Raw genomic sequence first — 24,231 nt, 5'->3', positions numbered from 1 at the left:
CAAATAGTTTGGATATGAAGTGAATTTGGGCTCCAGGACAGGCTCAGACCTGCGCTTGGAATTGCAGGGCGATGACAGCAGGGTCCTGCTTTTACATCTGCAATTGACTGGCTGCCACCGCCACGACCCCCGGCAGCCACAGCGAAGCTCCCGGCCACCAGCGTCAGGCTCCCGCTGCCTCTCTGTGCTCGGCGGGGACAGGGGCAGCCTGCTGTGCGCTACCGCTGACCGGGGACTGCTGGAAAGCTTTGCCAGTTGGAAACTGACTGTGTGAAGCTGCAGCTCAGGTAGGCAGAGGTCCTCTTTTGATTGGGGTGGGGGCTTTTTGTGCAATACTTTCCGTTTTGGCCACGTAGACTGAAAAACTACACAGAGGGATGTTTCCCAACATGTGGGAGACGGCTCTGCTGGGGCTCTCAGCGCCAGCACAAACGAGCGTCCCCGGGCCGGCTCGGTCCCCCGCAGCTCCTGCGGGCCCACGGTGCGGCTCCGCTCCGGAGCACCGCCGGCGTCCCCCGCACGGCCGCAGCACGGGGCTCGCAGCGCTGTCAGTGCCGCGGCTCCCACGTCCGTGTCCTCGGGCCGTCTGTCCCCGGTCCCCCGCGGGACGCCGGCCCCGCTTTTCCGGCAGCAGCACCGAGGTCTGCGGGCGGGGCGGCGGGACAGGGCGGGGCGGCGGGACTACAGCTCCCAGCGCTGCGCGGAGCCGTGACATCATGTGCGGTGGCTCGGAGGTCACATGCCCCGCCGGCCCCTTTGTTTTGAGCGGAGCTGGCAGCGCCACCGGTAGCGGCGGAGAGGCCCGTGCGCACCGCAGCGCTCCCGTCGCGACCCGCCCCGCTCCCCGGGCAGCCGCTCCCGCGGGGCGCAGCGCGGCGACGCCCGTTCCCGGCTGTGAGTGCGGGGGGCTCGGGGTCGGGGCGGCAGCGGGGCCCCCAGGGCGGGCCGGGAGCCGCCGCGGAGGGCGCGGGGCCCGGGCGAGCCGAGGCTGTTGCGGGACCGGGACGCGGGGCCGGCCGGGACCGTTAGCCGCCGCCGGAGGGACAGCGCGTCCGCGGCCCTGCCGAGCAGCGCGGGCGGCAGCTGCGGCGGTGCCACGGCAGGGAAAGGGCCGTTGGCAGCGCCGGTGCTCCGGGAGCCGTCAGCTGCGTGTGTGTGTATATACGTGCGTGTGCCGGGCGCGGGGCACGGCGGGCGGGTGGCGCGGTGCCGCGGGGGCGCAGCCCGGGGCTCCCCCGCGCCCCTCGGAGCCCCGCGGCCGGGCCGTGGCAGCGGCGCGGGGGGAAGGGGGGGTGGGTGTCCCGCGGGCGCTGATTGGGCGGGCGGGCGCGGGGGGAAGGGGGGGTGGGTGTCCCGCGGGCGCTGATTGGGCGGGCGGGCGCGGGGGGGCGGGGCCGCGGCGCGGCGGCGCGCGGGGATTGGCCGTTGCGCGGCGGGGGCGCTGTCGCTAGGGCGGCTCGCGGTGAAGGTGAGCTGGAGGGCGCGCGGGGAGCGTGGCGGCGGCGCCGCGGCGGGGTCGGGTCCCGCGCTCCCGCCGGCCCCGACGCTCCGGCGGCCCGGCCCGGCCCGGCGCGCTGCTGCGGCGGTAGTCGAGCCCCAGTGCCCGCGGGAGGCGGCGGTTTCCCGGCGCGGGTGTCTTGCCCCGCGTCCGGTCACCATCCGGCGAGCGGCCCCGCGGGCCTGCCCTCACCCCCCCGCCCCTTTGTTTTGCTGAGCTCGTTTTGGGTGTTTTTTTCCCCCTTCGCAGCCTGGATGACGCGTCGTGCCCATATATAGCCAAAGGGGCGGCGACGGCTGCGGAATGTTTGGGGCTGAGCCCCAGCGTGTCCCGGGGCCGGGCCCGGCGGGTCACGGCCGCCGGTTGGACGGAGGCCCGCTTTGCTGCTTGTTTTGGGTTTGTTCACTTAATAATCGTGAGTCTCACGTCCGGATCAGTTCCTGCTCTTGCCGGGCGCGGAGGGCTTTTGTGTGTTTGTCATTAGCTTGGTTACTACTGAACTGGGGCATTCGGAGTGGATGTTTTTAAAATCAAAATGCATTGACTTGCGTTAGAATGAAACAACTTGTACAACCATCTCCTTGCCGTGTCAGCCAGCTTGTTCACCTTGAGCTCTTGCTTGCTGGTTAGTCCACAAAGACTTAAAGGTATTCAAGTTTCCACATCTTTTGTAAAACAAGAGCTTCTTACCAAGTCCTTGAAAAACAACACCTTCTTGGTCTTTATCACCAAGGAAAGAAAGGCAAAATAAGTGCTGTGGTTGTGTTCTTGGGGGAGGCAAAGGTTACAGGCTTTTGTTTTCCTCTTTCTTCCTTTAAAAGAAGAAGAAACCGCCAAGAGCACGTGCTGTGGTTGCTGGAGAGACAGCGGGGACTTTGTTTTGTGTGACTGGCAGTAACCAGACGTGTGAGGTGAAGCACATCTGCAGGTCACGTTCTCTGAAATCACATTTGGCCAAACCGCAGTTACAGTTCCCATGCTTCGAATGAAAACACCACTTCTTGTTAAGCTTGGTCTGGGGACCTTGGGTGGGCTGTTATTGATACCGTAGCAGATAATAGGAGATGTGACCCCCCTGCATGTATTCTCCTTTCAGAGGTGGGCGTTGGGTGGGCAGCCACCTACCCTGGCAGCAGCAGAAGCCCAGCTCCAGGTACTCTTGAAACTACCCCCCCAGGGGAGCTTTGAGGGCAGAGCCCAGGCACACCTGATGAGTAGATGTTGACGAAGAGCCTCGCCCCAAGCCTGGCTGTGTTTACTGCTTGCTGTCAGGTCTGCTAACGGACCACAGGAGTTCTGTGGTGCACAAGTGGCACAGCTCTGCCAGAAAGCTGCTACCTGTTGCTGGAGCAGTGGATGAAAGGAGAGGGCTCAAATACGTGAGGAGGGTGTTGCAGCAGAGGAAAGAGGAGCGTGGTGCAACGTAAAAGTGATGTGCCCAGGAGGATTTACTGGTAGAAAGTGTGGAGCAAATGTTCCACAGACCTCATTTGCCGTCCTTGGAATTGGGCTCGTAGATTGTTTCTGAGGAATACCTTGTGTAGAGAAGCCTACAGGCAATATAGATCAATGAAACAGAGGAACCCGATCTTTCAGTGAACGCAGCTTGGTTCAGAGCAGGTGACATCCACGTTGGAGCCTTGCCTATATTTGTAAAGCATTTGTAAAACCTCCTGATAGGAAGTGTGATTTGTTTTCCCTTTCCATTGTTGGGAGTGGGTGGGCTCTGCTTTGTTTAAGGCCCCTCCTTGCTGACCTTTGCTCAGACAAGCAAGCCAGTGCGTTTTGTGGGGTTTCTGATTATTCCCAGTAGTTTTCTTTGGGAGGAAAAAAATAGAATCTTTTCTTTTGCTTTCTTTGAACTGAACTGAAGAGATCTCCATGTTCTCTGAATGGTTGTCTCTTGGTAAGGCAGAGCCTGTAGGCACCTGTGAGTCCCTGTAGGTACGTGGATGGTGCAGACAGGGGAGTGTTTCTCAGTCTGTGAGCGTTGTGCAGCAGCAGCTCAGGGTCAGGCATGGATCCTCCTCTGCCCATCCAGCCTGGGCTGAGGCATGGGGCAGGCAGCTCAAAGTGGTGACATATACAAAGGGCCAGAGCAAGGTTTGCAGGGAGGACGTGTGTATGTCTGATAGAGCTGAACACGTCGCAGTGTTACTGGTGGTCTTACCAAACCACTTTGCTTGAGCAAGCCTGCAGAAGCAATTAACAGGATAGAGAGTGGAGTGTGATATATATAAAGGCAGTAATTTCTGTGCTGGAGTTTAATTCTTTCTCCTTTCTGTTCCCTTGTTTGTGAGTTTGCAATATTTATACCCTTGGTTAGTTTTTGCTCCATGGGTTTTTGTTTTAGTCTCCCATTTCCTTAAACCACCTGGACCTTGCCAAATAAACCCAGCCCACCAAGCCATTTGCTCAGCACTATTCTTGTGTTGTTCCAAGCATCAAGATGACAATGCTTGTTGTTTTCCTCAGGGAGCAGTCATAACGCAGAGCCCCTGTTTCCCTTTGTTAGTGGTTGCGTAACGTGGTGTCTTCTTAAAGTCTTCCCACGTTTATGAGAGAGATTTAATCTTCAGGGGTTTTTATTAGTTGCTGAGTTTCTCCCTTTTGGGCCAGACGCCAGTGTCTTGGGTCTGATTGCTGGCTAACTTGGCTTTGGAAAAGCTCCACTTGAGTGAAATTCTTCTCATTTCAATCTGGGATGCTGGAGTCGAGCCTTCAGGGCTTATATTTGTATGTTGATTGGTACATTTCCCTTGTCTACTGCCCATGCTTCGCTTCTGCCCACTTTCTCATGCTGAGTAGTATGGAATTAGTGACAGATCAAGGTCAGTGTAAGGATTAGGGTGTTAGCAGCAAGGCTGTTGAGGTGGTGGTGGTGGTTGTTGGGTTTGGTTTTTATCCTGCCTGTGTCATTACAGGGTAAAATGGTTGTGAAATACACTGGATAGAGTATCAGCTACAGACTGGACTGCCCTTTAAAACCTCCCTGAAGCAATGGGTTATTAGATAGGCTTATTGCAACAGTGTTTTTCAGGCATTGAAGCGGCAACCGATCCTATTAGATTTCAAACTGAAGTCTTTTGTAGAATAAATAAGCCATGAGAAGAATCTAGATACGTGTAAAAAAACCCAAGTATGAGGAAAATGGTAGTTTTAAAACCTCTGAAGTGTACTCTCAGTGAGTAAGTGTGCAGCACATGTTCTTTTTCTAGCTCTTTAAGTTGGTGCCATTTAAAGATGATGTGGAAAAAACCCCCCTGTTCCTTGTATTCTATATTAAGCCATGACGTAGCCAGCCGTGGGTTTGGGTAATTGCAGCTCAAAGGTGCTGCTACCACGTCAGGAAATGAAACGGCTGTGAGGGGCACTGACTGACTCTGTCCCTGAGGAATGAGGGAAACTGGATGTAGCCTCTTGGAAGCATGAAGAAAAATGCCATAAATGCGAAAATAATGGAGTGTGTGTCCTTCTAGACATCCGAGTAAATATGACGTGTGTCTGGGATGATCCCTGTGTCAGACCCGAGAGGGCGTTTTGCCCAGCCTCGTGCTGCCTGGGGATGTTTTGGTGGACATTCATCCAGTTCATTTTAAAGCTCAGGGGTGGCACAAAGCCGCAGACTGGCTGATCACGTTGCTTCCAGTACCGCTCTGCAAAACCAGCTGCCTTTTCTTCACCTGCGTCCTGGCATGTGCTAACATCAGAGTGCTCTGTCTTTGCAGCTCAGGTGCTGTGATGATGTGAGTGTGTGTTTGCGTGCTGGGGGGAAGGTCGTACACTGTGTGCTTGAAGCTGGAAAGTGCTTGAGCAAGAAGTTTTGCTAATAATTATTTGCTAGCAGTACTTTGGAAAACAGAACTCCCTGTTCGTACTGAGTTGTGCTTGGCTCAGGTAGTTTTACACAAACCAATACAGTTCTTCATTCCATTCTGTGTGGTGGCAGTTTAATGTTCATTTTTAATTGGCTTTTAGATTATCAGTGAAGTAGTTTTTAGATGCCAGGAACGAACAGGTCAAAACTCGTGGTCAGGGTTATTCATTGAGATAACTGAACGTTGCTAAACACTGGGGTTATAAGACTTATTGGATTTTGTAATGAGATGATTCCTTGACTGAATTTCCAATTTGAACATTTCAGTCTTGCCCCCACCCCCTCGTTTTGACCAGTGCTGTTATAGTTGTACTCGGGGGCTCCAGCTGAAATGAGGATTACACTGAAAAATGAGAGAAGCCCAAACTCTGGGTCTCAATCCAGCCAACCTTTGGCTTCTGTCAGTCAGATCATTTGCTGGAGACGAGATTTGGGTTTTTTTTAATCTGGAATGCTAACACAGTGCCAGGGTGCTGGGATATTCAGAACTTGGCCCCCATGACACCTGTCCTACAGGTGCATTTTGTGTTTAACGTGTAGCAGAGGGTGCTGCGTTGCCCTGTGTGAGGCGCACGGTCGTTTGCCCTGTCACCTGTAGTAAAGGTCAGAAATTCTCAGAGTGACCAAACAAGCATCTTTCCCTAGTTCTCATGAGGAAATTCAGACTCTGCCAGGCTTGAATACTGAAGTGTTTTAATCTTTCAGCCCGTAGCACTGCGAAGGAGAAGCTCGGCGCGTTTTTCTCAATGACTCTATAGCCAACTGATGTAACAATGGTACTAATCTTGGGACGCAGACTGAATAGAGAGGATAGCGGGATCCGAGATTCCCCTGCAACCAAGCGGAAAGTCTTTGAAATGGACCCAAAATCCTTGTCAGGCCCCGAGTTTTTCGACTTCTCCTCGGGATCATCCCACGCCGAAAGCATCCTCCAGATCTTCAACGAGTTCCGAGACAGCCGATTGTTCACGGACGTGATCATCTGCGTGGAGGGCCGGGAGTTCCCGTGCCACCGCGCCGTGCTCTCCGCATGCAGCAGCTACTTCAGAGCCATGTTTTGCAACGACCACAGAGAGAGCAGAGAGATGCTGGTGGAGATCAACGGCATCTTCGCTGAAGCCATGGATTGCTTTTTACAGTACGTGTACACCGGCAAGGTGAAAATCACCACGGAGAACGTGCAGTACCTCTTTGAGACATCGAGTCTCTTTCAGATCAGCGTCCTGCGGGACGCCTGCGCCAAGTTCCTGGAGGAGCAGCTGGACCCGTGCAACTGCCTGGGCATCCAGCGCTTCGCAGACACACACTCGCTCAAGACCCTCTTCACCAAGTGCAGGAATTTCGCGCTGCAGACGTTCGAGGACGTGTCCCAGCACGAAGAATTCCTGGAGCTGGGGAAGGATGAGCTGATTGATTACATCTGCAGCGACGAGCTGGTGATCAGCAAGGAGGAGATGGTGTTCGAAGCCGTCATGCGCTGGGTGTACCGGGCGGTTGAGTTGCGAAGACCGGTGTTACATGAACTTCTGACGCATGTCAGGCTCCCCTTGTTACACCCAAACTACTTTGTTCAGACTGTGGAAGTGGACCAGCTGATTCAGAATTCCCCAGAGTGCTATCAGCTGCTGCACGAGGCCAGGCGGTACCATATCCTGGGAAATGAGATGATGTCTCCCAGAACGAGGCCACGCAGGTGAGGACGTGTTTCTTTTTTCCTTGTTTCTGTAGAAGGAAGACAGAGTTGGGTGCACAGATGTTTGATAGACACGTGGCCGGGGGGGGAAAAAAAAGATCTCTTGCAGGTTGTTTTGTTTTCTGGAGCCACTGCAGTAACACTTTTGTGCTTCCCCACAACACATGAAGCTTCAGCGTGGCTTGAAAGTGCACCTGAGTGAGTCTCTTTGCAGAGATCACTGTACTAAAATGACTGTTCAGGTAAGTGAAGTTCTGTATTACCTTGCAAGTGGAATCTTTTCTGAAGGTTAGTGTTAGCTAGGTAAGATCTCAGTTATTTCACACAACAACAGTGAAAGAACTTAGCATGCTATAGCAGGTAAACCTTTCCATTTCCCAACCTTTTCACAGCCAAGTCCTGTGAAGTGTGGAGCACTCTAAAGGGTGCAGAGAGGGATATATACTGAGAGCCTTTGCTACATAACAGATGCCTCACAGTTGAAGTGGTACACGTATTTGTAATAGACAGTAGGCAGCAGAACAACAGCTTCTTCACCATAAAGAAACTGAATCTTGCATTTCTAAAGGATTACAAAAGAGCTCCTGAAGGATTTCGTGCTCATTCTGTGACATTCGAATGCCTCAGACCTGCTGGTGCTTAATAATGCGTTACACAAATAGATGATTGAGGTTGCAGGAAGAAATGAGGAAGAGTCCATTAGTGGCATCTGTGAGCAATGGTGGTTATGATTTGGGGTTTCTTTTTCCTGATAAGTATTTGAGCAGTAAAAGCCTTACTTGCACACCATGGTTGGCGTGACAGCGTGTTGTGAACTCCAGCTGATTTGAACTGCAGTTCTAAAGGCCTGTGTTGCAGCAGGATGATGCAGTGATGTGGTCTGGACAAACAGATTGTGTTAGGAGTTACTCCCCTTTGTTTACTCTGAGGTCATGTGTGCTTGCTGTACAGTGACTTTTATTTTGTTGGCACGTTAAAGGCTTGTTTATGGTGGTGGAGGGAGAAGTACTTGGCAATCATTTGCCTCATAGTGGTTTCCAATCCTTAACCATGCTGGGAGAGAAGAAATTCCTCTTAATGCAGCTCCTCTGGCAGGTTTTCTAGGCTGTACATTGCCACAGAGGGTCTTTGGAAACATTTTGGCAGTTTGGAAAGTGGTGCAGTGGTAGTTTCTGAGGCACTTTGTACCCCAAGTCTGAGCCTGAGGGAGGGACCGTGGGAAGTCAGGCCAGAGACCTCCTTTTTCCCAGGAGCAGCTGGAGGGCTGTATCGTGTGGCCTGTCCCCTGTGGTGGTTGTTGTACATTTATTCCTCAGTTTCATAAAGAAAGCAAACACTTGCAAACGTAACAGTTTTGTCAAGCTGCATGGTGTGTGTGTGCTTGGGAACCCCAGCAGCCTCGGAGCAGCATTCCAGTTCCTCAGTGAAGTGCCTTGCCTGGTGCAGGTGGTTTCTGTAGCTGGAGGAGGTTGCTTTGGGATTTTATGGGTTTGGTTGCTTTTACTGCTGAGCTTAGTAAACTGCACTGTGAATTTGAGTAGGCAGGAACAAGAGAAGTAATTTACACAGAGAAAAACTGGCTGGCCTCCCAGCAGGAATATTTTCCCCTTTTCTATATGACATTCATGGAATAGTTCTTTGTCATCTTGTTTCTGTTGCACGATTGTTTCTGTTGGAGATTGCATTTTGCAACAGTTACTATGACCCCCTTCCCTGGTGTTTTCATCACACCTTTTCTGGGTGTTTCTGGGGGAGTGATGGGGAGGAGAGGATGTTGGAGAGCAATTTTCTTTCTTGCCTTTCTCCCTCTTTTCTTTTAATATGAACTGTTTCTAAAAGGAGACGAGCTGCAGGATCAGAAATTCCCACACCAGTGTTTTTACTGAAACTCATGGAAGTTGATTGTGCTCTGTTGTGTGGGGATGTGTGCTCATTACTTTGCAAGAACAGCGTGGCTTGCAGTTGGCAGTGGATTGTTTTTCTTTTCCCCTTTCTGGAGCCAGTGAAAAGTTACCCAGAGTAAACCAAAAGTGTCCCACATGGCATAAGAGCTGCCTGCTGGCTCTTCTGCCACTAGGCATCTTTGACAAATGCAGATGGGTTTTTTTGAAAGAGCTTTTCAGTGACATGCTTGCAGCAACATAGTGACATCTTGAGGTTGCCCCTCCTGCTCCTTTTAAGTCTCTCTTGTCCCCTCCTGGTTGTGGTGCACAGCAGAGAGCAATAACAGGCAAAACAAAACAACCCCTCTTTACTGTTTGCTTTGTCTTCAGATTTTCATGTACCTGTGAATTCTTCAATCACAGCTAATAAGCTGCCTGATAACAATATGTGGTGAGGGTTCTCTACAAATGTCGTAACTTCTAACTAATTGCACATTTTAACACGTGCTTTTTGGTTACTTTTAGAAAGCTTTAATGTAGGCCATTATTTTTCCCCCAGGGAGATGAGCTTTTATTTCACATTTACTACTCCAAAGTGAATTAATGTGGGGGGAAATAGCAGTGATTTAACCAGAGCTCCACTAATTTGCCTCCCAAACTTAAAATGCTTTTGAGTGCAAGCTGTTTGAACTGCTGAAAGTTGTTCTGTCCAGCTGATGCTGTGCTAGCTGGTGTTCACACCTCATCTAGACGTCTGCACTTGGGACACCTTGGAACCTGCTCTCAGAAAGCACAGGATTATATGACACTGTCACTCCTCTCCCACTCCCCTTTTCCTGTTTGTGTTCCTGGTGGGAGGGTCATTCATGGATTCCCTCTAGTGCCTGTTTTAACTCACCTCTGTTCTTTTATTCACACTGTTTCTTCTGGGGGCTACAAGAAGGACTTTCTGTACCACTGATGGAGATGACAGGTTTTTCTAGTCTCCACTCAAACATACCCTTAGTTCTTTTATGGGGTTAGCATTTGCCTGTCTGTTCTCTCCATGTACTCCAGTATTACAAACACATTTGTTTTTTTTAAAGTGATGTGCCCTTGTCATTTGTCAAAAGATTTTTAGAAACTAATTTTATAACCTATACAGTACAAGATTCCTTCAAGAAGATGCTTCTTAACTGAGGAAGGAATATGGTTGTGTAGGTGGTAAAGTGTTGGGTGGGGAAAAGAACGTGTTCTCTGGGTTTGAAGAACTGTACTAAATTACTTTTCTTTAAAGAGCAGAACTTCATCACAGCAATTCATAAAGAGCTCCCTCCAATCAGAGATCTCCTGGTTCATTTAGTTTTAAAATAAAGAGTGGTAATCCAGTACAGTAATCTTTTCAGTAAGTAAGTGGAGGCCTTAATTCTAATCTAGAAAGCAATCACCAAACCTCTTTTGTGCATAACAGCTGATGCATTTGGGCTCACTTTGAAGGCAGAATACCAGTTATCTTGCTTTTAAGGAAATTCTCTTCCTGGGTAATGCTTTGCTGGCATGGGAACTTGCCCCCTCTTAACCTTTGAGAGGTTCTTTCCAGAGTTGTTCCTCAGAAAAAGGAAAACAACAGTAACTGTAAATACATAGAAACCAGGAATGAGCGTGACCTCAGAGCTAAACAGCTGAAGAGAGTGTTTCTCCTGACTAGTTCAGGTGGGTAAGTGTGTTTCCTCAGATGCTTATCTTCATTGTATAATCTTAGAGTACATTATCATATAGCATTGCCTTTGCCTGTTTAACATACTCTGAGTAGAAATGTCTGTGGCATGTTTAAATGACCATGTGTGGGGACAAGGAGAGAGAAGGGCTCACTAGTTTTGTTGCTGGTGTTTCAAAATGGGGAAAACATCCTCAGGATGCGTAAGTTCACGTGGTAGGAAGTTTGGGAACAGATCATGCAACTCTTTTCCTCAAATGCAGTCACATTTTTTCTTTTTCATAGAGGCCTGCAGTGCTCAGCAGTGGTGTGAATGAGAAGGCTGGTCCTGCTGGCATGGAAGTGCAAACACAACAAAGAGGCTTACCAAGAGTACAGTCAGTCTTGCATTCGGTTTTAGTTGATTTAAGAGACAGCAGTACTTGAAATACTTGCATCAGTGCAAGATCCCTTAATCTAAAAAGTGTCCTGAAAAGAAAGGGCTTACAAGAAATGAGACATTTGAGAGGAGGGCTGAAAGTTGGTCACGGTTTGATTTGCACGTTGAAGATGGTTGGTTGATTCTCTGCATTCAAGTGTGGATTAACATAGAACAAGATTTGTTACTGCTGTGCATATAGAACATGTATACTGCAGAAGCCTCAGGTTAGCAGAAGGAGAATGAGTGTGTGGAACAGAATTTAAAGGCTTGTTTGTGTACATTGCAGATTGTCTAACGCTTAACTTGTTTTCACCATCAGTTTTAGGGTTTGTTTTAGCCCTGACATTTTTATTTCAGCATCATTAATGTTTCCTTCTGTCACTGCCCTTGTTGTTCACTTCAACTGTGCATTGGCTCCAAGGTCTCTTTCTTTTCCCCTGTTTTGGTGACTGTATGCCTTCAGCTTGCTTTTTTTCCAGGAAATCATCCTCATTGATTTTAAAATGAATGTTTGAGCAATGTAAAGTGCTATCAATTGGTAACCTGGGAGAGGAGGGCACAGGGGCTGGTTTCTTTATGAAACAGATTGCTCATCTCATTGCCTCAGGCCTCACTTGAACTCTGTTCCTGACATCTCCACGTACACAGCCACAGGGCATGTGTTAGCATAAGGGCTCACTGTATCCTTTATTGACTTGATGTTGTGCAGTGTGGCCCCACCACTTCCAGAGAGCAACTGTCAGTGTGCAGTGTAATGAGACAGCTGGAAGCAGTAAAAGCCTCTGACTGTTTGCTGACTGACTTTCCTCTCGTTTTCCTTTGCTGTAGAAGTTAATGGGAAATAGTCAACTTTCCGATTGGCACACAGTTTCCAAGGCAGTGTTTGGCCTCCTTGTGCTAGGAAACATCCTCCTACATCTGTGTTGTCTGTGTTCACTTGTTTTCCAGATCGACTGGCTATTCTGAGGTGATAGTTGTTGTTGGAGGCTGTGAACGAGTCGGAGGGTTTAACTTGCCGTACACCGAGTGCTACGATCCTGTAACGGGAGAGTGGAAGTCCCTGGCGAAACTTCCAGAGTTTACCAAGTCTGAGTATGCAGTGTGTGCTCTCCGCAATGATATTCTCGTGTCAGGTGAACCATCTTTCTTCTCTCTGTGTTTGAGTTTCCTTCTTACAGTAGTGTGGCAGATCTTTGTGCTGTGAGCTTCCAGAGGCCTGGCTGAAAGTCGCTTTCTGATGCAAATGGTGCGCGCCAGGCCCAAACCAATCTCACTGTAGATATCAGGGTATCAACCAGCAGGTTTTTACAGCTCATTCCAGGATATCAGTTGGATTTAAAGAGACCAGCTTATGCTCATTAAGTGTGCTGCTTTAAAATACAGGAGTGGCCTGTTTGCAGCAAGGGTTGGAAGAATACCAAGCAGAAAATCCCAAGCAGTCTTTTCCCAGCAGCCGTTTCTCTGCTACAAAACGCCCTCTGTGGTGGTTAAAAAGCACCAGTTGCCTGGGAGCAGTTGCCAGTGACTCCTCCTATGGTGTGGCTGCCCAGACAGCACAAGAAAAACAGTTACAGCTGCTTCTGGTGGTGGGAATAAATTCCTTTTGGCACCTGAGTTGGGGATCCATTTATACCAGCCTTTCACCATGAAAACAGCAATAGCTATAGGTTATACAACACCTCTCATCCAGCCTTTTATCAAGGGTAAATGATGGGGTACTGCTTGATGGTTTAGACAGCAAGCCCCCTGTGGTAGTTTAAACCAACAAAATTGTCTCCTTAGATGTGCAGTACCTGTGTTGTTTGAACAAGAGGTGAGGCAAAGGAGATGGATGCACAAGCCAGAGGCACAGAAACAGTTAAGATTTCACGTGCCTCATCTGGGTCGTGACACTAGAGGAAATCTGAAGAGCACAGGCAAAAGCCATTAAGATGCATTCCAATCTCAAGCAATAATCTAATGTGATCTCAGCATTTTACTGGCAAAGGCACACAGAAGTAAAAGAACTTACTGTATGTTTCCATGCTTGAAATCCTCTGAAACTGGCTTTTTCAGTCTGACATAAATATGGATAGATCCTTATTTCCCTTTCAAAAGGACATCAAGTTTTCATTGCCCAGGGCAGAGGGGCATGTTAATAATTAACATTTCTCGTTCAGCAATGAATTTGTTCAAGTTGGTGTGTTTTTGTTTTGAAAGGTGGAAGAATTAACAGCCGGGACGTTTGGATTTATAACTCTCAGCTCAACATTTGGATCAGAGTCGCCTCGTTAAATAAAGGCCGATGGCGTCATAAAATGGCTGTTCTTCTGGGGAAAGTAAGAGAAGGACACTTGTAATACCTTTTTATCCTAGTGAGGATGTTTTTGGGACACAACACAAACACACACGTTCAGGAGGACTTCAGATTTCCCATCAAATAATTCAAGACCTCTGTATTTTCAAATGAAGGAACGTTTGAATTAATCAGACACTGTCTGTTGTCATGAAATTGAAGTTACTCCTCAGTTTGGGGTTTTCTTCTCATGGTTTTGTGGGGTTTGTTTTTTGGGGGGTGGCATTGAAGAGTCTTATCACCAAAAAGCAATATTTTGTGAAGCAAAAGAAGCATCTGGACTTGCCTCTGTGCTTCAGAACTGCTGCCAGAAGTTTAACACCTTATGCAGTTATTACCAAAAACTGGTGCTGCTCTGAACACGAGCTGTGTGCTCTTTTGTTTCATGTGTTAGATTGAAATTAATCAAATATATGGTGTGGGGGGGAAAAAGGAGGGTTTCCTATATTTTGAAGGCATATGTGCCTTATTAGAACACCAGGAGTTGGGATCAACTGCCCGTGGGGATTCCATAAAGTTAGGGAAGATGTACACGTGGTGTCCCTTGGACTTAGAGATGAGATTTGCAGCTGGTGCAATGGGAAGAAAGCAGCCACGAGTATTAATGAGCTTGGCTGCCTAAATGTGAGAGAAGCAACAGGAAGGTAAAGATAAGTTTACAAACTGAGAGGAAGAAATATTTCTGTAAGCAAGTTGGGGGGGAAAAAAGCGAATCAGAGAAGCCAAGTTAAATGCAGATGGACTTTTGCTGCTGTTGCTGAATGTAGTCTGTAAAAATAGAAATGCAGAGAAGTGCCTTTTTAACAAACACCGTTCAGATAGGAAGTTTCTATCTCAGTATTAATAGTACTACGCTGTGGACGTGTGTTTGTGGTGTCATTCCACACGTGACTGAGTGGAACTCTCCAGGGAAGGCTTTACCTTTTTAGACCATATTCTTCTCCTTCTGTGTATAAGTTAAGAAGTCAAGGAAAGCATCCCTTCACAAACCTAGCAGATTAGTATTCCAACAGCTTAAATGCATCCAATTTCATCCTGAAATAACTGTTCTAAAAATGCAATGATGCCAGTTTCCACCTCTTGGCATTAGGTGTATGTGGTGGGAGGATACGATGGCCAGAACCGCCTCAGCAGCGTGGAGTGCTACGATTCCTTTTCCAATCGATGGACAGAGGTTGCTCCCCTCAAAGAAGCCGTGAGCTCTCCAGCAGTCACCAGCTGTGTGGGCAAACTCTTTGTGATCGGGGGCGGTCCCGATGACAACACGTGTTCTGACAAGGTCAGTGCCTTGTGCTTGATCACACCTGTCTGTGATGGGCAGCGTTGCTGGTGTGAGAGCAGATCAGACAGATCAGTTTGGGTTGTGCTGAGTAGAGTATGGAGTTGTTGTAATAGGAAACATACAGAGCAGGGGATGTTAACTCAATAACCCACTCTTACTGTGGCCTTTCTCATGGGTCCTGTCGTTGGCTTGACGAGTTCTGGGAATTCTTAAACCCGAGTGGTAGGAAAAGAGTGTTCAACATAGTGTATATATAGACATTATTGATATAGAATCACAGGATGGTGGGGGTGGGAAGGGCCCTGCAGAGCTGCTCCAGCCCAACCCCCTGCTCCAACAGGTTCCCCTGGCTCAGGGGGCACAGGAACGTGTCCAGGTGGGTTTGGTAACCTCCCGAGAAGGAGCCTCCACACCCTCCCTGGGCAGCCTGGGCCAGGGCTCCCTCAGCTCAGCACCAAAGCACTTTCTCCTCCTGTGCCAGTGGAACTGGTTGTGTTCCAGCTGATGTCCATTACCCCTGCAGGGACCTGTCTTTATATAAAGACTTCATTTTCTTGGTGAGATATTGCCCATCAGCTACTGCCCCATCTCACCTTATATAACCTGTGTGGGTGTGCCAGGCTATTTCAGCTGGGCTTTTAATCTGAAGTGCATGTATTTGTTTTCAGGTTCAGTCTTACGACCCCGACACCAATTCCTGGCTGCTCCGGGCGACGATCCCCATCGCCAAGAGGTGCATCACGGCCGTGTCTTTGAACAACCTCATCTACGTTGCTGGTGGGCTCACCAAAGCAATATACTGCTATGATCCCGTGGAGGACTATTGGATGCATGTACAGAATACATTCAGCAGACAGGTAATTAACACCCAGGCCTCTGAACATCTGAAAGGTGTTGTTTTGTGTGACTGTCAGCATGAACTGAGTTGCTTAACCCCGTGAAAAATGCAGCTCTGGTTCCATTCTGGCTTTACTTCTTCGTCTGTGTCATTCAGAACCTCATGGAAGAGGTTTCTGAAGCAGTCAGTGGCTTTTCAGCTGACTGCCACTGTTTGAGAGCAGTTACTGTTGGAGACCAGTGTAACAGCTGAGGCTTTAATTGTATAGGAATTCATGTCTGTCGAGTTCTGCTGCGTGCTTTCATTTAGGCTGAAGATAATCATTTCCTTAGAGCTGATCAAAGCCTTTGAATGTTATCAAAAGTATTAAAGGCTGTTTTTCCAGTGGAGGAGGGGGGGAACCAACCCACTGCACAGCACAAAGTGTCTGACACAAGCAGTCAGAGTTGTAGCGCTTCCACATATGGAACGTGGAGCAGCACTGGAAACCTGTCCCCTCAGTACTAAAGGGTGTGTGTGTCAGGGACAGTTTCCCTCTTTTTAAAACATTAATCACATACTCCTCAGTACTGACCTTAACAAGAGGTTTGTTCTTCCTTTTCCTGACCTTCCCTCTGCTCCTCTGTTTTGATCTGTATTCTCTATCTAGCTGAATATTTTTTCCATCCCTGCTTTTAAGGAAGAAATGAAATCCTACCTCTCGTTGCTTCAAGTAAGACACAGCACTGTCTTTTATGCACTCTTTTCTTAGCTAGGGCTTTTTTCCTCTCCCCTGTTTACATCCCTCTTCATTATCTGTTACTCCTCTGTGGTGCTCCTCCTTGTTCCATTAAGGGCACCTACTGTGGTCCCTCTTCTGAAAACCTTTTGTTCTCTCCTCTTTCCCTTATCTCAGATATTTAAATGGTAAGTCCAGTTCAGCCATAATTCCATTGGATCCCTTGTCTGAGCTATGTGCAGTGAAGGTTTGGACTTGAAATAGTCTTTTCTGTAGGCCTGGGCTCTGCTTTCCCCAATGACTGTGCTTTCTGCGCTGACCCTTTCAGGAGGGAAAGGTGTAGGGCAGTCTGTTCACAAAGGGTAGTGACAATGCTGTCCTGCGTGGGGGTAGACCCAGAGGTCTTCATTCTTTTCAATAATCATGTATTCCTTTGTGTGTTTTGAAACAGGAGAATTGTGGCATGTCTGTGTGTAATGGGAAAATCTATATCCTTGGTGGAAGACGAGAAAACGGAGAAGCCACAGACACTATTCTTTGTTATGACCCTGCAACGGGCATTATCACAGGAGTAGCAGCCATGCCCAGGCCAGTCTCGTACCACGGCTGTGTGACCATCCATAGATACAATGAAAAAGGCTTTAAACTCTAGTTTTTGCCTTGGGATAAAACAAAAGAGATGATGGCAAGAATGAATCCAGTGGTCTGCTGCAAGATGGGCTTTTTAAAGATTCCTGAAGTGGGAAAATGCCCTTTCCCTACCTAAGTGTCATATGAAAATGATCCCCTGTGCCTTTAGAAAAAGGGTCAATTGAACTTAGCAAACAAGTCCACAAATCTATCCAGTAACCAGAGTTCAGTTACACCTGCTGTGGGCTCTGACAGGAGAGCAGTTAGTAGTACATTGTACTAGTGTTCAGAAAGTTTGCCCTCTGTGTGATTAGTAATGAGAATCTTGGAAGCTTTGGGGGAGGAAAATGCCTTCACAAGCATTAGTGCCTGTGTCCTGAGAAGCAGCCACCTGGCAAGGTGTTTCTGGTTCTGCTAATTGGACAAACACATAGGCCAGTGAATTCCAAAGAATCATCTAGGGTAGCTACCTAAAGTCATTTGGAAAAGCTGAAATCATTGATAAGCTCAGAATTCTTACAAGCAGATTACCTGGCTTAACCCAACTGGTTTTAGGTCAGGTCATGCATGGTTTGGAACCTATAAAACAAGTGAACAAACAAAACAAGCTACATAGGACAAATCTTTGAGGAATGCCTTGTTTTTGAGGGAGAAGAGCCTGGTTGTTTGGAACACGCTGCAGTTACAATAGCATAGCTTAGCACTATGGGCATGGTTCATAGTGTTGCTAAGTGCTCATCAGAAGCACAAAGCTACAGGACCTGGAACACCAGTGACCACTGGGCTGTAGGCATGTGTCTGTGAAGGAAATTTTCAGTCCCAGCTTTTAACTCATTGAACAGTGTGGCTGAAGTCTGGCAGCTACTGGGTTCGCTCTTTGCTCACTGCAAAGCATCTCTGAACTATTCAAAGACCTAAAAGAGGATGAACTCTGGATTCTCCAGCTTTTCTGAAACACGCTGTAAATCCCCTGATGGCAGAGGCAAAGGCTTGGGCTGCACCCTACAGGTCATAAATTGGTCTTGGAGATGTCTCATCTGTGGAGTACCCACCAAGTATTTCTTGGCCTTTCTTCAGACAATCGCTTGCTCCAGCACGGTTAAACTACTGTGTAAGCTGCTTGGCCACAGATAGAAGTAGTTCAGGAAAGGTCCCTCCTGCCACCAGAATGAGGTAACTCCCACATGACATGTTTTGAAGCCTAGGAAGTGCCTATATTTTGACCCTATTTTAGTAAAGGTCTGTTTGAGGTCTGTACTAGGTCTCTTGATTTCCAGGGAGTTGAGGCACAAGTTCATGCAAACTGAAACAGCATTTGAGGATTGGGAAGTGAATGGGACTGTCTGGGTAGCAATTTCCTGCTCATCACCAAAACCCTCGGGAACTGCCTTCCAAAGGAATTCTGAGGACAGCAGGCAGGAGGGAAGTTGGTCAGTGCCAGGGCAGAAAAAAAGCCCCACAGAGCTCCTGGAGAGACAGCCCTGGCCTCAGGGCTCTGGTCTCGGTGCTTCCTCAGGAGGCTGAAAACAAGCACCGTCTCTGGAACGTTGTTTGTTCCACTGGACTTTGTTCATCTGTTTTCCCAGAGTATTTCTTCATGAGATGGAAATTCTGACCCTCAGTGAAGCTCTGCCAAAGTGGGAGTCACCGTTTTCAGTAACATATGGTCATGACTTTTAAAGAGCACTGGGAGCTGTACTTTGTGATGCATTCACTTGTAACCTCAGGAAAGGACACGAATCTCAGTTTCTGGCTGAATACCAAACTCTGCTTTGTATATGTTAAAGATCCTGATCAAACACAAATCTCTGCCTATCAGTGGTGTGACGAGGAAGTCGGTCCCTGGGCATGTACCTTCACATTGCCCTGAAAACAAAGTCCCTCGGCAACGAAAGACAAACAGATTGGATAAGTGAATCCTTTTCTAAGCCTCTTGTGTTTCTGCTCACCAAGTGTTACTTCAAAAAGGTAATTTCAGTACCTGTGAATAAGGTCTGTTGGTAGCAATGGGAATTGCCCAGTAACTGATGTTATCTGCTAACACTGTATATAACTCGTGCCATCGTTGTAAATGCAAGTGTAAAAAATTACAGGAGCACTTCATTAGAGATGCAGTTGGAAAAGTACTCTCCTTTCCTTTGATCTGCTGCTTGTTTGTGTTAAGACTTGTAATGTCAATGGCCATGCTGAACTGTTCTTAACCATTGTGTACTCTGTAGGTGTAGGACAATGTCATTTATGTCTAGTTACCTTTTAATCTGTGTTTTTATAATACTGCACTACTCTGTAAATAACAAGATACCGCTTTATAGGGGTTTGAAGATCCATTTTATACTTTAGCTGTCTTAACAAGTTACGTTACTGTTACCTATTATTTTCAAGATGGCAGTGTTTGATGAACCAGTAAATGCAGAAGTGTAGATGTAGAAGCAAACTTGTGCTGGCAGTCCCTGAGAGCCTGTATTCCATGCTGAGCAGTGACCCGTGCGGAGCGTCGCTGCACCGGCACTTCCTCGTGCCACCATTTCCTTGAAACAAACAGGGAACTTCCTTTTCTTGGCTTATTACCTCTGTAAATAACTTGCCCATAAGGCCTGCTCTGTTAGAACAACTTCTTTTTAGATGCACTTGGGAAGGACAATTGAACTTGGGTTGAATGCCAGCATGGCATTCTTCGAGAAGGCTGCGTTCGTTCGGAAGGCGCGTTCCTGAGCCACCTGTTCTCCAATGCATTTCATTTGGGTAGAGCTGAATTCAAAGACTTAAACCCTCACTGTTATTCATACCTGACTGCTTGCACTTGATGGGCTGGAGCAGCAAGCTGGGATGGGTTTTGGTTTGGGGTTTTTTATTTTGTCTCAGGAGAAGAAAATTCGTAATGCCATTTAGTATAAGGAAATGTCCCATCATAAATGGCAATAGATTTGGTAGCTCTAGTGTAGAGACACCTGCAGAGAGAGCTTCCCTCTATGTCTACATGGGAAGAGGGCTCAAGTAGTTCCAAAGTTACACTTGAAAATAAATTCTAGTTGTCTAATATCTCACTCCACAAAACAGATGATTCAAGTGTTTTGCTCTTTAAAAGAAATGAGGGGAAAAGTTTGCTTTATCCATTTTTGATGTCCAGTTCATGAGTTACACCTGTATGTTCTTAGCAATATGATGCCAATTGGGAAGAGAGTTGATGCTTCCTTACAGCCTGGCTTCAAGAAGGTTCTGAAGAGAGAATTTCCCTACTGCCTGTGTAGCCTTCAGCTTTAGATACACCACACATTCCCTTGTTTTGCAGCCATCAGACATGCTCCATTGCCTGGTAGTTTTACCTGTAGGTTCCCTTCTTGGTGACGCTCAAGTGGGCATGGTTGGTGCAATCCTTCCCATTAGTACCATCATCTTTATACCATGTGCCTGGGCTGCATTGGGAGGATCAGGCATTGTGCTTTCCACTAGCACCAAGGGTCCAAAGTTGTGCTGTTGTTTTGTTTTAACTGGCACCAATACAGTCCTCATCAAAGATTGCTTTTGTTTCTACTCTCTGAAGCACAGATATCTTTTATGTTGATACAGATCCTTACCATAATTCATACTCAAGCTACACTGCAGATGTTTGGGAGAGGCTGGTGATGCAGGAAGAGGAGGGGCTCACCTTGACAGAGCTTCAGAGGAAGCTTTGGTCACTTGTGCCTGAGAGCTGTACTGGCTGCTCTAGCTTCTTCCTCTATTGAGTTCACCACCTTACCTTAGATAACTACTCAGTTTGTCCTGGTTTTGTTTTACTTGAGCTGCAAGGACAAAACAAGAAGCAGTTCTGCTCCCTGTGACTTCAGGTTTCTCTGCTGCCCAAGGCACGGTGCTGTGCTGGAGCTCTCACTCTCGGTGGGTAGGCAGAGCCACGAACTTCACTCAAGCTGCAAAGCGAGAGACAAAGAAGGAAACTCCTTGGTGTGGGGTCAGAGAGGGCAAGGCAGTTGAAATTTGTGCCTTTGGCTGGGCTTGCTGAAAGCAGGATCTTAAGTTTGCAAATCCAGATGCTGAAACTCAGGTGGCAAGAACATTTCACGTTTGCCAACTCCCTGAACTCACTTGATAAAGATGCATACGTGGTCACAGTCTTCTAATGGCAATGGTCAGGAAAGCCAAAGGTTCCTTTTTCCTAATTGCACAACTAGGCAAGTATATGTGGGGAGTTTTTTCCTACCCCTGGAGATGGCAAAAGCCCATCTGGGAGCATGAAGTTACTCACAAGACTTGATCACTGTGAGACAAAATGAATGTTTTCATCTGAACAAAAGTCTTGTGTGCACAAGAAAGTGCAAATGAAACAGTTTGATGTGCCTGGTCAAAAACATCTGAGCAACATATACTCAGAAGAGGAGTCTACAAGGTAAAAAGAGATTTTGAAGCAGAAGTTTGCTGTCTGGTTGGGAGCCAAGCAGTGATTTTGTTTCTATCTAGCACCCAAATTTCCTCAAGTGTTGAATGATTTCAGGTGGCATTAATACAAGTGGGTCTCCCTGTCAGTTTGCTGTGGTAGTGCCAGTGCTGTGGGTGTTGGCTGCCACGCAGTGAGCAGCCTCCCAGCAGCCCCAACCCAGCTGGGTGCATTTCAGCCTTGTTCTCTGCTGTCTTCCATAACTCGTGTTGCACATGAGTCCGTGTTATTCAGAGCACGTAGTTCTTACAGTCTAAGAACTCTATTTACAGGAACATTTCTCTTTTCCCCTGTAGTGCTCCAGTCTGTGCTCACATGTTTGTGTGTGTGGATCTGGGCGTGGGAGTGGGTTTGTGAGTGTTCTCTGCCAGTGCCCTTACACACAGCAAAGCCCCTGTGTACAGCATGTTGGTGATGTCATTCTGGCTTACTTTGTGTGATTAGCTCCAAAGAAAAGAATGTTCATTTTGAAAACACCTGTGCCTTGAATTCACCTCTATTTTTCTCTATGGTGAAGAAGAGCTTAGATAACTCCTCCCAGTTCCTTACCTTTGTTATGATTGGTCTCAGTGCCCAGACTGTTGATGTTCTCCTAAGAGAGATAAATCTTGGCGTTTGTTAACTAGAAGTTAAACCTCTTGTTTAGGATATGCCTCGAGTGCTTCCATTATTGCAGTGCCATGGCAGATTTAACCTAAGGAAACCCCTACTTGTGTTCCCCCTGTTTTCTGTTTCCAGCACTCCTCGGTGACAAGAAATTCAGGTTTAGTCTCTGACATCCTGTCCTGGCCATGTACAGTTCCTGGTTTTAGTCTGTAGCCTCTCTGAATGCTCCACTCCAGCTTGTCCATCGGGAACCTCTTGTTCAATAGACATAATACGAAGCAATAACACAGTGCAGCGTGGCAATAAGCAAATCAAGAGACTTGAATGTAATGCACTATTACTGCCTTCATCTGTGTAAATGCTGGACCTGTGAGCCATTCTCCTTTTGGTGCACCTGTAGCAATTTGGAGTCAGATTAATAGGAGCTACTTGGCAACAGAGAGAGAGTTTACCTCCTGAACTGTTACTCGGGTGACATTTTATCTTCACCTGAAATCACGGTTTGATTTTCCTTTCCTTTTTTTGCTGAGGAAAACAGTTCATGTTACCCCTTGCCAGTTCCTTTATTTACTGAAACATAAAAGGCCTCTAGTTCCACGAAGAGCTGATCTTGTCTTCAAAAACAACCTGGTGCAGCGCAAGTGACATTTGAGAACAAAGAAGAGCCGTGCAGACCACTTACCATGTGCCAGAGCCAATGTAACGTTATCTCACATATAACATTAAGGTCTTCAGATTGTGCTGACGGTAGAAAAGTGATGTTGTGATGTAGCACAACTGCAATAACACCTGTTATATTTAAATCTATTTCTTGCATAATTCTTTGAAAGTTTTTTTTTTAAAGTTCAGTGTACCTAATAAACATTTGCCTTTTGAATAGCTCACTGTGTTTTCTTGGGCTTATGAGAAGTTCCAGGCTGGAGCTTGCTGGGGAAAGGAGGAAGCTCGCTCCTGGCTTTACTGCTTCATTTAACTTGCTGGATTCTGTCCCTTTGCAGTCTGTCTATCCACAGAACCATCCTTCTGTCTCCCAAACTGGGCGTTTTGCCTGCTCATCTGTTCCTTCTTGGGGAACTTACTGTTGAGCAAAGGCAAGCTGGAGGCTGTGCAAAAGAGGGAACTTAAAACTGGAAAAATGATGGAAGAGGGGAGAGTGGGATGGGGAATACTGGCTGGTGCAATGGGAGAGGTTGTGAATGGAAGGCAAAGGCAGCATGGGAAGTCGGGAAAAAGTACCATCATAAGGTGACTGGCTACCATACAGCTTGGAAAGAATCCTATCAAGTTTGCTCTTCCAAAAGCAGCTACTTGGCCATCTTGAGGTGCCACTTCCAGGTGACAGAGTAAGGGTACAGACTCTGATGGAATGGAACTAGTGCAGTTGAATGGATATAAAGGAAGTATTTGGTTTCACACTCCATTTTTACCTACTCCAGCCATCCTTCAAGCATTTTCTGGTGGAATACAGCAGTGTTCTTGGCTTCCTCTTCCCCATAACATGCATTCTGGATCTCAGGCTCAGAACTTGCCCTTCACATAAGGCCAGTCTTGCCTTCCCTAAAACATTTAGATACTGTGGCAACCCAACACAGCTTCCATAGCTTTGCCCTGCAGCCCACGTGTAGCAGAGGACTGTTCCCTGTGCAGACTGTGCAGACGTGGGCTGTTCTGGATGTCCTGAGTAAAGCTTAAGGCACTGAGGCCCTGAAACTCAACACGCCCTGTGTCTCAGAGGTAAGTATAAAGAAATCTCTTCGTAGAAATGGTGCCAGACATTCTGCATTTCAGTAACTTTAAATTTGAGCTCCGTGAAACGTGGCGAAATAGGATGTAAGATCTTTTTCAAGCTCCATTCTCAGTGAGACGAGTGCAAAACCAGACGTTGCATCCAACAACACATCAGGGCAGGCCGGGGCTGCCACCGCAGTGCTGAGGTGCCATGGTGCTGCTGGTTCTTTTCCTAACCGCTCTCCTTTCGCTGATTTCTCCTGTAAAATGGCTTCCTCAAAGTTAATTGCTCATTAAAATAAGGCTGCTTCACCCAGTAAGTCGAGGCAAATACATTAATATACGTAAGCAGAACCCCCCCGCCTCGCTGCCCGCGGTGTGTTGCTGGCGCTGAGGGCCAACGCCGCAGCCGGCCCCGGCCCGCGGCACCTTCCCGCGGCGGCAGGTGCGGATCCCCCCGGTGCGGCTCCCCCCGGCGCCGCCGCCGGCCCCGTCCCGCCCCCTGGCCGCTGTCCGCCTGCGCGGGCCCCGCCTCGGCGGCTGACGGGCAGCCAGGCGCTGAGCGCTGCGCTCATGGCGGCGGCTCTGCTGGCG

General features: G+C 47.8%; 1 protein-coding gene across 2 annotated transcripts; it reads left to right on the top strand.

Moving 5' to 3' along the window:
- Positions 1 to 736: 736 nt before the first annotated feature.
- Positions 737 to 22,789, top strand: KLHL24 (kelch like family member 24). 2 transcript variants are annotated; one of them, XR_009819483.1, is made up of 8 exons: positions 737 to 894; positions 6,081 to 7,068; positions 12,017 to 12,201; positions 13,268 to 13,386; positions 14,494 to 14,682; positions 15,354 to 15,542; positions 16,693 to 18,839; positions 22,042 to 22,789. XR_009819483.1 is itself a non-coding variant. In XM_062005271.1 (7 exons), the coding sequence occupies exons 2-7, from the start codon at positions 6,149 to 6,151 to the stop codon at positions 16,891 to 16,893; spliced, it is 1,803 nt and encodes a 600-aa protein (XP_061861255.1). In that variant the 5' UTR covers positions 737 to 894; positions 6,081 to 6,148; the 3' UTR covers positions 16,894 to 22,789. The 2 variants fall into 2 exon arrangements, 1 of the variants encoding a protein (XP_061861255.1); XM_062005271.1 differs by having other exon boundaries at positions 16,693 to 22,789.
- Positions 22,790 to 24,231: the final 1,442 nt, after the last annotated feature.

The sequence above is a fragment of the Colius striatus genome, chromosome 12 (assembly GCF_028858725.1).
Source record: "Colius striatus isolate bColStr4 chromosome 12, bColStr4.1.hap1, whole genome shotgun sequence".
Classification (NCBI taxonomy): Eukaryota; Metazoa; Chordata; class Aves; order Coliiformes; family Coliidae; genus Colius; species Colius striatus.
This window is presented reverse-complemented; position numbering and strand designations above follow the sequence as displayed.